At 38.9% G+C, this 15,677-nt stretch overlaps 2 protein-coding genes across 3 annotated transcripts in view; both read right to left on the bottom strand.

The window, feature by feature from the left end:
• The window catches only part of LOC311038176 (uncharacterized protein), a 59,713-nt gene extending 58,690 nt beyond the window's left edge, over positions 1–1,023 (bottom strand). For both annotated transcript variants that reach the window (XM_084047555.1, XM_084047556.1), the window contains exon 1: positions 895–1,023. In XM_084047555.1, coding sequence (XP_083903681.1) covers positions 895–1,009 — 115 coding nt within the window. In that variant the 5' untranslated portion in view covers positions 1,010–1,023. The remainder of the gene's footprint in view (positions 1–894) is intronic.
• The window catches only part of LOC311037371 (uncharacterized protein), a gene marked incomplete at its 3' end in the record, with an annotated part of 208,389 nt that overhangs the window by 161,393 nt on the left and 31,319 nt on the right, over positions 1–15,677 (bottom strand). The window contains exons 5-7 of the mRNA XM_084046496.1: positions 10,875–10,989; positions 10,690–10,769; positions 9,800–9,914 (exon numbers count right to left, since the gene is read on the bottom strand). Of these exons, the coding sequence (XP_083902622.1) occupies positions 9,800–9,914; positions 10,690–10,769; positions 10,875–10,989 (310 nt within the window). The remainder of the gene's footprint in view (positions 1–9,799; positions 9,915–10,689; positions 10,770–10,874; positions 10,990–15,677) is intronic.

Below are 15,677 nucleotides of genomic sequence, written 5' to 3' on the forward strand. Positions count from 1 at the left end.
ATTTCTTTTAATAAAAATTATTATAAATTATTCGACACTCACTCTGGACTGAAAATAAAAAATATATACCCTCCCTCTGACTATTTTTTTCTTTAAAGCTTGACCCTCCCCTGTTTTCCAACAGTGGCCCTTGCCATGAATTTCAAACGATCCCTTATAATCTACTGGGACAGAAAACCACATCACAAAAAACCTTCAATATTCAGTTTTTCGTTTTCAGTTCTTCATACCCTGAAGAAGGCATTTGTTTGCCGAAACGTTGGTCTTTTTTACTATGCGTCCTAATAAATGTTTGCACTTTCTCGTCGCCTTACACCTTATCCCTACATTCTTTTGCCATCTTTTACTATTTTGATAAACATTTTAAAATAGTTCAAATAACCGGTTTACAAGCTCACAACGTGTCGATGTAGATCGGCTAGTTGAACTATTTTAACATGTTTTTCAAAATAGTAAAATATGGCTTATAAGTTTAGGGATAAGGAGTAAGGCGGCGCGCAAGATAGGGCCCTACAGTACATGCACAATCCTACACAGAGCTGCCTCTACACCTGTACCTCACAGCCAGCAAAACTGCGATGCCAGCTTAATCATAATAAAAATATTAATAATAATAATAATAATAGGCTAAGAAGAAGAAGAGGAGGAAGAAAAGTGCAGCAGCTTGATATAAGGTGCCAACTGACAGGGGGCATGTGGGTCGCCCTTACATATGACCCAGAATTTTTTGTGCCGTTTGAAACTTTTTTTTTAGCTTTTGAGAGAGACAAGAAGATCTAAATCAAAATGACTCTGTACTAATGCACCAGCACCTGCCAACTGCATATGGACTGGACTGTCAAGGAAAGAAGCTTTTCAGGCCAAGAACTTAATTAATACCTTGATTTATCTTACCTTCTACATGGAGAGCTAGCAGATAGATGGTAAAGGTGATGACAGCTGGTTTCATGATGCTGGCTATAGAGAGATGCTTCTTCTTGTTGTTTCCAGTGTTGATAATGTTGTGCATGGAGGAAATCACTCCTTTTCATGGTGGAAGGTGGAGCTTCTTCATAGACATGTCTATAGAACGCCCAGCCACTCACCAACACTGACTGCTGTCCAAATAAAATCAATCCTCCATATTTGCTCTTTTGGGAGAACTTAAATTTCGTGGAGAGTCAGAATTGTTCATATATATATTGAAATAACTGTATTTTTAGTCTCTGATTCAGGAGGGGTTTGTGATCTCAGAGTCTGTGTCTGTGATTACTCTGTGGTACAGTATCACAGGAGTAGAGCCACACCACTGATGCTACTGTATATCATTACAATAACTGTTGTTTTTTATCTTGACGAGAAACCAATGTATAAAATGTTGCATTGAAAGTAATATTGACATTGATTTAATTCATCGCTGAATGGTAGGGAGCCCACCTAGGACTCCAGAGGTCCCGGAGGTCACAGGCACGATTCCAGCTCTCAGTAATGTGTCAAAGTGTCCCTGAGCAAGACACTTAACCCCTAGCTGCTCCCCCCTCCGTGCTCCTCTGTGGTTCAACACTCAGCTGGGTGAAGCTGATGAATTGCTTTCAACTTGGCGTCCCTATTTTGGGCATGTCATTATAGGTAATGACAAAAAGTTCCAAAGATTTTTAAAACATTTTTATAGTGCGGAAAAAAGCACAACACGTTGCGATGTGACGCATTCAGAATATAGTTTGAAGATCTTTAAGATAACAGGTTTAAATATAAATGTTGCATGATTATCTCTTCCTTTATCAGGATGTGGTTTCTCTTGAACTTCATAGATTTCTAACTGACAGGAAGCTGATTAGATGTCACCATTTTGTATGAAATTAAAAGTCTGTTATAATCCTGACATTTTCACTTTAACCCTTTTTTTCTATCCTTGTCTGTAGCTACATTAATTTCACATCTACCGTACTAGTTTAAAACTCTATCAATATTTAGTAGGTATATTGCATGGAGTTAAACTGAAGGCCATTTATGCCGATTGCACGACATTCACTATCGCCCATTCTTCAAATGTTTTTCTTATTTTTCTTTCGCAGAAAAAGCACTGCTTTTCCATTATAATAATATTTATTTTTTTAAAGTTTGCTTTCAAATCAAATCAAATCAAATCAAACTTTATTTGTATAGCACATTTACAACAGAGCCGACCAAAAGTGCTGAACATGGTTAAAACAAGGTAATTCAGACACAAAGAAGCATCAACAAATAATATGTACGCAGGACAACAAAGAAAAACAAAACAATGCAGAGTTAAGAGAGAACAGGATAGCTAAGTACAACTAAAAGCAAGAGAGAAGAAGTGAGTTTTTATTAAGGTTTTAAAAGCCTCAATCGACTGGGCAGATCTAATGGGGACCATATTCCAGAGCCTGGGGCCCGCAGCCACAAAAGCACGGTCACCCCTGCTCCTCCAATTAGTATGAAGGACCAGCAACAGCTTGTCCGCAGACCTTAAAGGAGCACCCAAAAAATGACTTATTTTCTATCAATTGCATACCCTATGAATCCTTGAATCCATGGATTCTTTTTTGTTTTTGTCACATTCCTAAGCTAATAATTTGATTCCCGTCTCCTACCGGCTAATGTATCCGGTAGGAGACACAAAGTAGATTATTTGTGTCGCCTACCGGAAATACACACGGTCATCAAATTATTGTCTTAGGAATGCCACAAAAACAAAAATAAATCCATGAAATCAAGGCTTCATGGATTGTGTAAGTGATAGAAAATAAAACTCCTTTAAGGCCCTGGCTGGGATATAGGGCTCAATTGTATCAGAGAGATAAGAGGGTGACAGGCCGTTGCTTGAATGCTTTGAATGCTGCCAGGTTGAAAGTGGTTAAAATCTATGTCCTAAATGTCAGAACTTAAAGTGTTATGTCAGCAAGTGTGTTGTGTTTGTATTACAGGTGGTACATCTTGTGTGCAGGTGTTTCCTGCCATGCTCTGTCTCTATGATGAGAGTGTTACCGCTGGTTTCTATGTTTCCACTGAATGTTGACGTGAACTGATCAGTGTGACCTCATCGGCTGCAACCACACAGTTCTATAGAACCCAGTGGTGGAAAAAGTACTATTTTTTTTTTACTTGAGTAAAAGTATCAATACTGCAACATAGACATACTCTGTTACAACTGTAATGTATTTAGGGCTGAAGTTGGAAATATATGTTGTAATAATTATCAAAATCTACAAAGTAACTAGTAAGTTTTGAAATAATTGTAGTAAAAGTACAATATTTGCCTCTGAGATGTGGTGGAGTGGAAGTAAAACTACTGAAAATTGGAAATACTCCAGTAAAGTAAAGATACCTAAACATTTTGCTCAAGTACAGTACTGTACTGTACTTGAGAGTACTAGTGAGATAAGGCAGTGCACAAACTGCCAGTGGTGGAAGAAGTACTCAGATATTTGACTTAAGTAAAAGTAGCAATACCACAATATAAAAGTACTCTGTTGCAAAATGTTACATGAGTAAAAGTACAAAATATTGGCATCAAAATATACTTAAAGTACCAAAAGTAAAAGTACTAAAATGTTGGAAAATAGACGATCTACAAGCTCACAACGCGTCGCGATGTGACGCGTTGAGTGCTTGAAGATCGACTATTTTCAAATAGCCTATGTATAAAATAGGGCTAAAGTGGTTAATGTATGTTTTATAATGTAATAATTTATATCTGCAAAGTAACTGCTGTAGTAACTAAAGTTTTCAAATAATTATAGTGGAGTCACAGAGGTAGGAACTTAATTGCAGAACAAGAGGCGCACCCAGATTTTAGATTACTGTATTTATTAACATGAAAACAGAAACACAAGGAGCACTGGACATTAACACTGGTATTACTATGAACTATCATCAAATCAAATCAAACTTTATTTATATGGCACAGGGGTCTTCAACGTTTTCAGCCCAAGGACCCCCTAGTTGAGAGAGAGATGAAGCAGGGACCCCCTCTATATTGTATAAACTTGTGTTTCAGATGAAACTTTTTTGTTTACTTGGTCTTCTCTTTTTCCCCTCCACCTTTACACGAATCCACAGAGCGCTGCCCTGCGCGCAGCTATTGCTGCGGTGTCAACGCTACGCGGACACGACACCGCAGCAATGGCCGCCTACAGGCAGCTACAGGCAGCGCGTCTGTGGATTCGTCTATACCTCTTTGCCAAAAATAGCCGATCTACAAGCTCACAACGCCTCGCGCAGCGAGGCTTGATCAATGCCATTATACAGTGAGTTACAGTGGTCTAATCTGGAGGAGATAAATGCATGTATGACCATCTCCAGCTGTTTTTGTGGGAGATATGCTTTAGCTATAAGTCTCAGCTGGAAGAAGCTTGACTTGACAACAGAGCTAATGTGTTTGTCCAATTTAAAATTTAAAATAAAAAATAAAACCAATATTTGTGGACACTCCACATTCCACAGAGGTACTGTAGGAACCAAGTGAGGACAGTGCCGGAGATGGCAACAAGGTGTTCAAGGCGCGATAATAAAATATTGTGGTCAACTGTGTCAAAGGCCGCCGAAAGGTCGAGGAGCACCAGTGCAGCAGGGGTACCATTATCAGCTGTTAAAATTAAATCATTAAACAACTCTAAGAAGGGCTGTCTCTGTGCTGTGGCCAGGTTTGAAGCCAGACTGGAACTTTTCGTGGAGACCATGTGATAGTAAAAATGACTGAAGTTGTGAGTAGACGACTTTCTCCAGGACTTTAGATAAAAAGGGGAGCTGGAAAATGGGCCTAACGTTGGAGAGGATGGAAACGTTGTGATTCTTCTTTTTCAGTAGCGGGTGTATAACAGCATGTTTAAAAGCGGGGGGGGGACAAGAATTTATTTGTAGGAGGACACTAGGACCAACCGCACCAAAAACCTCTTTGAGAAGGCGGGGGGAATGCAGTCGGAGGGACAATTTGACGGGCGTAGGAGCATGACCATGTCAGTAAGGGCAGAGAGTGATATAGATCTCTAGAGAGTTGCAGGACATGGAGAAGGGGTGGGGTCTAAGGCCGTGATTGGATGTGCTGCCCTGAGGTCAGAGAACTATAACCGTAAAGAATACAGAACACTATTACTGCTAGACACCATTGGTGGGAAAAGTACACAAATGTTTTGCTGCAATGTAGAAATACTCTATTGCAAGTAAAAGGCCTGTGTTCAAAATGTTACTTGAGTAAAAGTACAAAAGTATTGGCATGAATATATACTTAACGTACCAAAAGTAAAAGTACTAACATGTTGGAAAATAGCAGATCTACAAGCTCACACCGCGTCGCATCGTGACTCGTTGTGAGCTTGTAGATCGGCTATTTTCAAAATGTATAAGATAGGGCTAAAGTGGTTAATGTATGTTTCATAATTTCATAATTTATATCTGAAAAGTAACTAGTAACTCAAGTTGTCAAATAATTGTAGTAGGGTAAAAATACTATATTTGCCTCTGAGATGTTGTGGAGTAGAAGTAAAAGTACTGAAAATTGGAAATACTCAAGTAAAGTAAAAATACATCAACATTGTGAAGAAAAAAACGACTTGAGTAAATGTACTTAGTTACTTTACACCACTGCTAGACACTATGACTGCAAGGGGGGTGCTGGATCATGGCGTAGTGGATTTTTCCTTTTTCTTCCTGTCAAATCAAAAGACATACCTTATTATTCAAATCATTCAACCCATTAAGACGTGAGGCCGACTCTACAAATGTCTTCTAAATTCGAATAGTTTTCTGAAAAACGCATGTTGCTATATAGCAACACAGGCTCTCATACCTTTTCATGTCAAGGACCCCAAAAATGATATGTATTTGGCTGCGGACCCCCGTCTCAAAAGTATTTGGTTCCAGGGACCCCCCAGATTTGCTATGAACATGTATAACGGCTATAACTGCTACGAGCTTGCAGATCTGCATTTTTTTTAATTATTATTTGTTTTGAAAAATTGTGATTTTAAAAAAAGAATCTTTGAATATATATTTTTATAGCGAACATTTTTAACTCAAATCTTTGCTTCTGGGGGATTCTACAAATGTCTTCTAAATCCTAACAGTTTTTTGAAAAAACTTATCCTGCTATAATACCAATGGTTCTCAAACTTTTCTCATGTCAAAGGACCCCCAAAATTATATGTATTTGGCCACGGACCCCCGATCTGAAAATATTTTGTTCGCTTTAAAACAATGTACATACATATTCAAAGATTGGGCAAATAAATTCACGATTTCTTTCAAAAATAGCAGATCTACATGCTCATAGCGCGGCACTCGGTGCCGCGCTATGAGCTTGTATATCTGCTATTTTTGAATAGCCAAAGAAATCTCTAACTCACCAGCAGCAAACGCAAATCAAAATCAGCACAAACACTGAAACTCCAACTCCTACTCCAACTCCTACTGTCCAGCTTTGGAGAAACACATTAACAATGAGATGAGAGGTTAAAATCTGCAGTTCTGATGTCATTGGCAGTTCTTCTTGATTCATGAATAATAGTATTAGTGACAGTATTACTGAAGCTGCCTGGAAATGACATCATCAAGAAGACAATGCTCTGATGATGTATGATTATGTTTTCATGCCCAAAACATTTTGATCATGAGAATGATCATGAGAATAATGTAAATGTGAGGAACATGCGCGTGTAAACAATGGAGCTTTACTGCAGAGAGGTTTCCCCACCTCTATACATGAATCCATTACAATAGTGAAAGGTCAACAGCATACAGTAGGTGGATTATGAGACATTGCCGAGCACCCTTTTATAGTCTTACCTGTTCTTGGGATTTTTAATTTATAGATATTTTTCCCAAAGTCTGACTCTGGATTCACACATGCCTTTGTGCCGTTAGTTGTTGTCACTCTGGGGATGGATACAATAATATTAGTGATGGACAGCATGTAAGATGAATGGAACCTCACAGCATTATGACTTATGATGCATTCACACTGAAAGCTACAATATATCTGTCACCGAGTCACTATTAAATTGTAGATCAACATGCTCGTTGACGTCGAACGTGTGTCCTATGAGTGAGAACAATATAGGCTTCTGTTTAGAACATTCTACTTACATGATCTCCGTGCTTGGACAGAATCGAGACTCTTCATGTCTCCGGTAATCCTTAATGAGACTTGAGTCCATGTAGTCGATTCCTTGATCTGGACATGTGCAGCTATCATTTTTACCTGTTTTGAAGGTTTTTCAGGTTGCATTAAAATGTATTAAATATTAAAAAAAACAATTATCTGTTATTTTTTTCAACTAACCAAATTAGCAAACAATACATAATTCTCCACAGAACTAAAGTAAACCAGCAGAACAATACGCAAGGAAAATATTATAGATTAAAAATCTGATTTTGTCTATAAATTAATCTAGCCATATTAGAAATGACTACAGATGGTATTATCCAAATAGTAGGACAGGTCTAAGCCACTTGATGTAAAAAAGTGCAATCCTCAGAGTGCATATCTCCACCAGGCCTGCTTGCCTAGCCAGGGCTTGTGTTCAGCCCTGGGACTGACACACACGCACACACGCACACGCTCACACACCCACACACACACACACACACACACACACACACACACACACACACACACACACACACACACACACACACACACACACACACACACACACGGCAATGCAGCCTGGTGTCGATTTGCCTTTTCTAGTCCTACCTTTTCTTCTGAAATCATAGATGAAGTTTCCCAAATTTGACCCTGGAAACACACATTGCTTCTTGCCGTCAGTTGTTGTCACACTGGAGATGGATAAAAAGATATTAATGATGGACAGCGTCTAAAATGAATGGCACCTCACAGGAATATGACTTAAAGGGATTTTTCACTTTCAAACACAATGTTGGTCATTTGATCGTCTACTCAGGCTTTTGGGAGCACCCCAGACAGTTTTTAAGTTGGTTGATTCAGTATTTAGTGTAGCGTATTTAGTGTAGTGTAGCACTCCCCCTCCCCTCATGAGTGACAAACACTCGATACTGTTCTAGGCTGGCTCTCTCCTTTAAGGCTGTTAAAAAATATATATACTTACATAATCTCCCTGCCTGGACAGAACTGAGTCACTTCATATATCGTGTGGTTTCTGATGAGACTCGGGTGCATGGATTTGATTCCTTGATCTGGACATGTGCAATTACCATGTTGACCTGTGGAATGAAGGGACTTAGTTGAACATGCAGTTGCATTAAAATAATTAAATATGAAATGCTTTAGCAGTTATTTTCCCGACTAACAACATTAGCAGACAAATAAATAACATAACATTATTCTCCCCAGAACCAAAGTAAACAACAAGATACTATGAAAAGATTAGAGATTAAAGTCATTCAGTCATTTGTCTATAAAAAATAGATGACAGAATTGTAAAATCCATTGTTTTTCAAAGCAATCTAACAACTAATCAGAATTAATATGGTATTATCCAATTATTAGAAAATGTTTAAGCAACTTGATGTTCTACTAGAAAAGTGTGCTCCTCAGAGCACAGATCTCCACCAGGCCTACTCGCCTACCAAGGGCTGTGTCAGTCATGGGCTGCAGCCGTCAGGACACAAGGAATTGTTGCGCATGTCATAGAAATTATTTTGCCCCAGCTTCCTCGCATCCTGACATCACATTACGTACACAACCCTGTCTAGGCAACCCAGCCTGGCACTGATATGTGCTCCACTGAGCAGCCTTTTCTATTTTTACCTGCTCTTTTGCGAATGGTAAACTTTCCCAAGTCTGACTCTGGATCCACGCAGAGTTGCTTTACCAAAGCTGTTTCCACACTGGAGAAAAATAATATCAGTGATGGACAACTTTGAAAATGAATGGCACCTCACAAGTAACACTTTGTCAAGTGGTGAATTCATACACATTATTAATTAACTTCTTCTGCTTCATAAATTATTAGCTCATACATTAAAGGTAGGGTAAGTGATATTTTTTGGTTAAAACAAAAAGTATGTTGTTTAAAGGTTAAAGCACTATAGTCTGATAGTACTCATTGCTATAGAGTGTTTGTTCAGTAACAGGAGTCTCCCCGTCTCTCCAGCTCTTTAATAAACAGAAAATACATTTTCCGGTAGGTGTCAAAATCTCAGCCAATCAGGAGAAAGTACCCATTTTTAAGCTTCATTTTTATAGTGTTCCAGTTCCAATTTTGCTTGCTCATTTCTTAATGTCATCACTTCCAATTTCACTTGTTTAATCTGTATCCTGATTGAGTTCTCTATCCTGATTGGATAAAATTGGAAATGAAACTGAAACTGATACGAAAATGCATTTTCTGTTTATTAAAGAGCTGGAGAGACAAGTTACTGTTACTGAACAAACACTCTATAGCAATGAGTACTATCAGAATATAGAGCTATTTAACACTTATTTTAACCAAAGAAAATCACTTACCCTACCTTTAATTCATCATGAATAATTAATGGTTAAGTCACTATGACTTAACCAAAGTTAATATGTCATTAGTTAAGGGTCAGATTTTTTGAGTGCTCATAGGCGGATAGCAGTAACGAGGAGAGTCGGTCTCTGGTGGTGGATGTTGTTTCAAAACGTCCATGTGGTGCATGGCTGTGTGTTAGACTGACAGGGGTCCCCCAAGTTGGACTGGCTCACTGGATACTGCCGGTGGTCCCAGGGGGACCACCAGCTAGGTCATCGTTTTCATCATTAGTTAATCATTACTTATGCCTCAATTAAAAATGTTAAGTCATTATCAATGAATTAATTATAATGTGTTAAAGTTTTACCAAACATTCTACTTACGTGATCTCCCTGTGTTGACAGAATCGAGTTGCTTCATATATCTGGTCATTCTTAATGCGTCTTGGATGCATGTCATAGTTGATTCCTTGACCTGAACATTTGCAGATAGGTGTACCTGTCGCATGAAGGGACGAGCATTTCAAATAATTAAATATGAAAACCATCTTATTTATATCTTTGACTAACGATATTAGCAGCCACATAAATGACTGCAAATGATTCTCTGCAGAACTAAAGTAAACCAGCAGAACAACACACAATGACAAAATTAGAGACTAATAAGACTCAGATGATTGTTTATAAAAGACAGAAGTGTAAAATCCATTCCATACATGCAAACATGACCCGCTTTAATTACTTCGTCTATATCAGTAGCTTAATGATATCAGTAGTATTAAAATTCTATTGTCTTTTTTATGTCCCGTGTATTTGTTCATAAAGTTAACATAAGTATAACTAAAAGCATTCGAAATTAAATAAAAATGTTACTTTTCAGGATTCAAAATAAAGAATTGCACACAAAAAACAGGATTCCAATTAAAAAATAGCAGATCTACAAGCTCAAAACGAGTCACACTGCGACACGTTTTGAGCTTGTAGATCGGCTATTTTTGCTACTTTTGTGTGACATAGAATGGCGAAGTACGGCATTAATGTACAACAAAAGTTAAAATACAGATATACTGTAAGTAAGAGGTGTCTGCCAACAGTCTATGCAATGTGGCCCTCTGGAGTGAGTGTGGAAATATACTGGCCCTCTCCATCATCAAAGTTGCATCACCCCCCCTGCTGTGAGTCATATGCTATTGCCCCAGCTTCCTCTCACGCTGGTGGAGATAATGACTGTGTTGGATAATGCTCTGCTGAGCAACCTTTTCCAGTCCTCTTACCTTTTGTTATGAATTGATAAAGAGACTCTCCCAATTTTGACTCTGGATTCACACATGTCTCGCCATCAGTTGTTGTCACACTGGAGATGAATAATATAATATTAGTGATGGACAGCATGTATATTGAATGACACCTCACAGGAATATGACTTCTGTTTGGCTGCTGTTTAGAAAATTCTACTTACTTGATCTCAATGCTTGGACATGATAGAGGTTCTTCGTATACCTTCTCATCCTTAATGAGACTTAAGTTCATGGAGGCGATTCCTTGATCTGGACATTTGCAGGTATCATTTAGACCTGTGGAATGAAGGCACAAGACACAATAGTTGCATTAAAACAATTAGATATGAAATGGTTTATTTGTGTTTTTAATGCATTTAGTTTTTTCGAGCTAAAACATTAGCAGACAAATAAATGAATTGTATTATCCCCAGAATTAACAAGCCTTTTTTCCATAACAGTGGTTCTCAAACCTTTGTCAAGGACCATGTCAAGGAGCCCCAAATTATTGTAATTGTGTGCGGACAGATTTTTTCATAAAAAATAAAAAAGAAATGGCAGATCTACGAGCTCACAGCGTGTCGCACCGTGAGGCGTTGTGAACTTGTACATCTGCTATTTTCAAACAGCGTATGTAGTATATAAAAAAATTAGCAACTTATTTTGCTGTTTTCTGCTGTTTCACAAGGGGCGACATGAGGCCTTTTTTTTCTAGCAGCAGTCACATACAGTATATGGTTAAAGCAAGCAGTTAAATAGATTTTTGATGCTATATTAACTAGAGAAAAAAGTCGATATCCTATCTCCGATTATTTGCAGGGTCATGACGGGGACCCCCTGGAACCCTGTCATGGACCCGGACCCCACTTTGAGAACCACTGGTATATAAGAATAGATGATATTTTCACACATGCATACTGTACATGCAATCTAAACATATTAGGAATTACTTTGGCTGGTGATATTAGAAAATGTTTAAGCAGATTGATGTTCTACTAGACAAGTGTGCTCCTCTGAGCACAGATCTCCACTAGGCCTGCTCGCCTACCCAGGTCTGTGTCAGTCGTGGGGTTCAGCCGTCAGGACATTTGCTGGGGGGCGTTGGAGTTTGTATATGTCACAGAAATACTATTACCCCGGCTTCTTCACATCCTTCAGCACCCCCGACTTACACAGCCCTGGCTAGGCAACCCAAGCTTACAGTACCTGTTCTCACATGATGTATGAGAAACATTTCCAAGTGTGACCCTGGATTCACGCATCTTCTCCGGCCGTTAGTTGTTATCACACTGGAGATGGATAAAATGATATTAGTGATGGACAGTGTGTAAAATGAAAGTCACCTCACTTACAGGAATATGACTTATAGGCTGCTGTTTAGGACATTCTACTTACGTGAACTCCCTGCGTGGACAGGATGGAGTTGGTTCATATTCCTCGTACACAAATGGTGGATACATGGAGTTGAGTCTTTGACCAGAACAGTCAGGTTTGCAGTTAGGTCTACGGACTGTGGAATGAATGAAGGGACAAGACACTTAGTTGTTGTTCTTTTTTTATTTTTACCCCTTTTTCTCCCCAATTTAGTCGTTATGCCAATGAATTCCTCCCCACACGCATTTCTGTGTGTTGTAACTGATGTTGAATCCTACTGACTTACCGGGAAGAGGAGGGGGGCGGCGCTCAATCCTGGTTTTCCATCCTGAGGGGGAGTATTACTATTAATTTGGGGTGCTATAGACAACCAATATACAGTACTGTAGCCACACACAACCAAATGTAACCAAATGTACACCAATAAGTATGTAAATTCCATCTGCTACCAGGAACAACATTTGCAGGAACAACATTTTAAAAAAACTCAACAATCAGAAACCATTGTGCAGATGCCTAGCTTCACAAGTAAAACCAGAATCATCAGGCCATAATTGATAGCCTAATGTGTTAAATGTAGGCCATGGGTTTTCAACTGATTATGAACCAGGGACTACCACCCTGACTGAGAATCAACCTGGGGACCACTGTTGTGTTGGGAGGGGGGATATGGGCGTGGTGTGGGGGAAAATCTAAGCTAATTTTCAGAGGGTTTGGCTTATTACTCTCATCATTGTTGTCTGTTCTTGTTTGCTGGAGCCCCCCACACTCGGAGCCCCCCACCTCACGTCTAAAATACACTTTTTGTCTAGAACAATCTGGTCAATAGAAAATTTCCATTGACCAGATCTGTAGAGGGCCCAGTGGAGCAACTATTTATTTTTTCCTTCCGGTGAAATATTATCTTGATAAGAACAATATACCTTCATCGAGAGAGAGAGAGAGAGAGAGAGAGAGAGAGAGAGAGAGAGAGAGAGAGAGAGAGAGAGAGAGAGAGAGAGAGAGAGAGAGAGAGAGAGAGAGAGAGAGAGAGAGAGAGAGAGAGAGAGAGAGAGAGAGAGAGAGAGAGAGCAAACACAACGGAAATAGATGAATAGATGAGATAAAGCTGTAAATTAAAAAAACAATCATGCTCAGACACAGTACATCTAAACAAACAGGCACTCATACCTCCAGGCTAATGTCATAACACCTCAATGAGTCAATATAGACAAGTGATAAATTACACTCATTTATCTGTCATCATTTCTCCCCACAGAGTTGATTATTGCATGGAATATTTGTCCTCTGTGAAGGTAAACTAAAGGGATGATCGCTTCTTTCTAAGGGGATAAACACTCAGGTATCAAAGGTATGATGATCGCTTCTTTCTTGTCACATCTTGTGTGAATGTTTAGGCTATTCCTTCAGTATGACTTTTGGGGCTGTTATTGACATGCATTACTAAGCTAAGTACTAAGAGAGAGAGAGAGAGAGAGTGTGTTGGTATTATTATAACAATAGATCTGCATATGAAGACTGTGAAGACAGATTGTGCAATAAACACAATCAAAGACTATTATCTTTTATCCGAATAATTCTGAGATGTGAACATTTAAATTAACTCAAATATGCAAAACATTAGCCTCTCTCCATAAGCAGCCTTGGGAAAGTTCATGAGATATGTGGGCCTTGAGGGCAAGGTATTCATGTTAAAGGTATTTACTAATTGTGTGACACCTGACCCGAAATAAAACAACATGTTGTCACCTTTTTCACCTCGGGGCTGTTTGCATGCCTACTGCTTGTGTTGACCTGAACACCTGGCTCTGTGGAGATCAGATCTGAACTGAAGATCTGTTTTCTTTCAAACCAGATGACACTTAGGTTCGAGGGTGTGACTTATTACTCTCATCATTCTTGTCTGTTCTTGTTTGTTGGAGCCCCCCCACACTCGGAGCCCCCCACCTCACTTCGTCCAAAATACACTTTTTGCAGGACTGCCAACATTGCATTGCATTTGTTACACACTTCAATGAAGGAATGACTCCATAGCAGTGTGATTTGAGTTGTTCATCCCTTTTACTGCAACAAGACAATTTACAACACATAAACATGAATTAGACAACATTTCTGTCCAGTCTGCTTCATTACAATGACAGGATGTACTGAATCCTTCTCTTTGACTGACAGTTATACTGTAACTGGACATACTGAATCATACATAAACATAAATATCATCACATTAATACAACAATCAGTTTTACACAAAATAACATAAATGGCACCAAATAGTTCTGTTCCAACATAGTATTACTATTATTGTGGGTAGAATTAATTAATTATTCACAGCAAGAGTCACACAGTAGCAGCTTGGGGCCTCTGTAGTCACTACCTGGAGTTAGCCTTAGCTGCTAAGCTAAGCTGCTAAGCTAACCTGCCAGCATGGAGGACAATTACTAAACAAACATTGTGGAGTCAAAACGGCCAACCTTTCCACCATCAAAATACCCCATGGTCATATTCTACTTCATGTGTCTCAGTTAACCCACTTTATCATATCTCACCTGCAACAAGACAATTTACAACACATAAACATGAATTAGACAACATTTCTGTCCAGTCTGCTTCATTACAATGACAGGATGTACTGAATCCTTCTCTTTGACTGACACCTGTAGCGCTCACTGGGGTGTAATGCCCCCTTGTGGCGTGGCGGAGCTATTGCTCTGTATGTGTTATCTTTGGCAGGATTGGAACACAGTGACTATTTTAGTAAAGACTAACATTACAGAAAACAATATTACAGAAATGAAATACACTTAAGCATGAACTCTCTCTTTTTAACTATTTAACTTGTAACCCCATGAAATATACTATGAACTTGAATAGCATGAATTACAATGAAATCAACAAAATATAGCTCAATAACCACAAAAAATAGGGGGTGGCTTAGCTTATCCCACATTCTCCCCTCCAAAATGTAATGGCGTCCCGACATTACGACATCAGCAGTCCACATGTTGTAAGTATGCCTTGCATATACTGTAGGAAGGTTATCTAAGTAGGAGTCAGAATATAGTCCAAGAACTAGAAGATGCATTACTGTCCATTTCAGTAAACCATATGACATGTAGCTCCTCTTAATGCCATATGTTTGCAGTAAGTGTCATTGTGCACAATGACATTCCACTGCTACTTCCATCACGAGAATGGGTATCTGCATAATCTCTGAGTAAAGTACTTAACATACTGTAGCAACAACCTCCTATTTAATTTAACATGCCGTACTGTAGTCATAATGCGTCACTTCATTATCAACACAAAAAAAACTTTCTTAGCATAACTAAAATCACTCAATTCTCATAACTCTGAGGTCTTAATAATAACTGTTATATCAATTTCAATCATGTGACATTGTGGGCATCCCCAACCTAGGATAAGTAAACATTAACTTTTGTTTTCTCTGTCTCAAAGGATATCGGTTTTCTCTGATAGGTGGCTGGTCAGAGTCATCATCATCTTGGTCACTGGCGTCGCATGCAGACTCGGCAGGCTGATGATGATCTGATGACCTCTCAGGGCTTTGTGTATCATTCTCCTCTTCCTGTCGGTCCAGCTGGTACTCTGCA

Source organism: Gymnoscopelus microlampas (assembly GCF_963454915.1).
Source record: "Gymnoscopelus microlampas genome assembly, chromosome: 21".
Taxonomy (NCBI): Eukaryota; Metazoa; Chordata; class Actinopteri; order Myctophiformes; family Myctophidae; genus Gymnoscopelus; species Gymnoscopelus microlampas.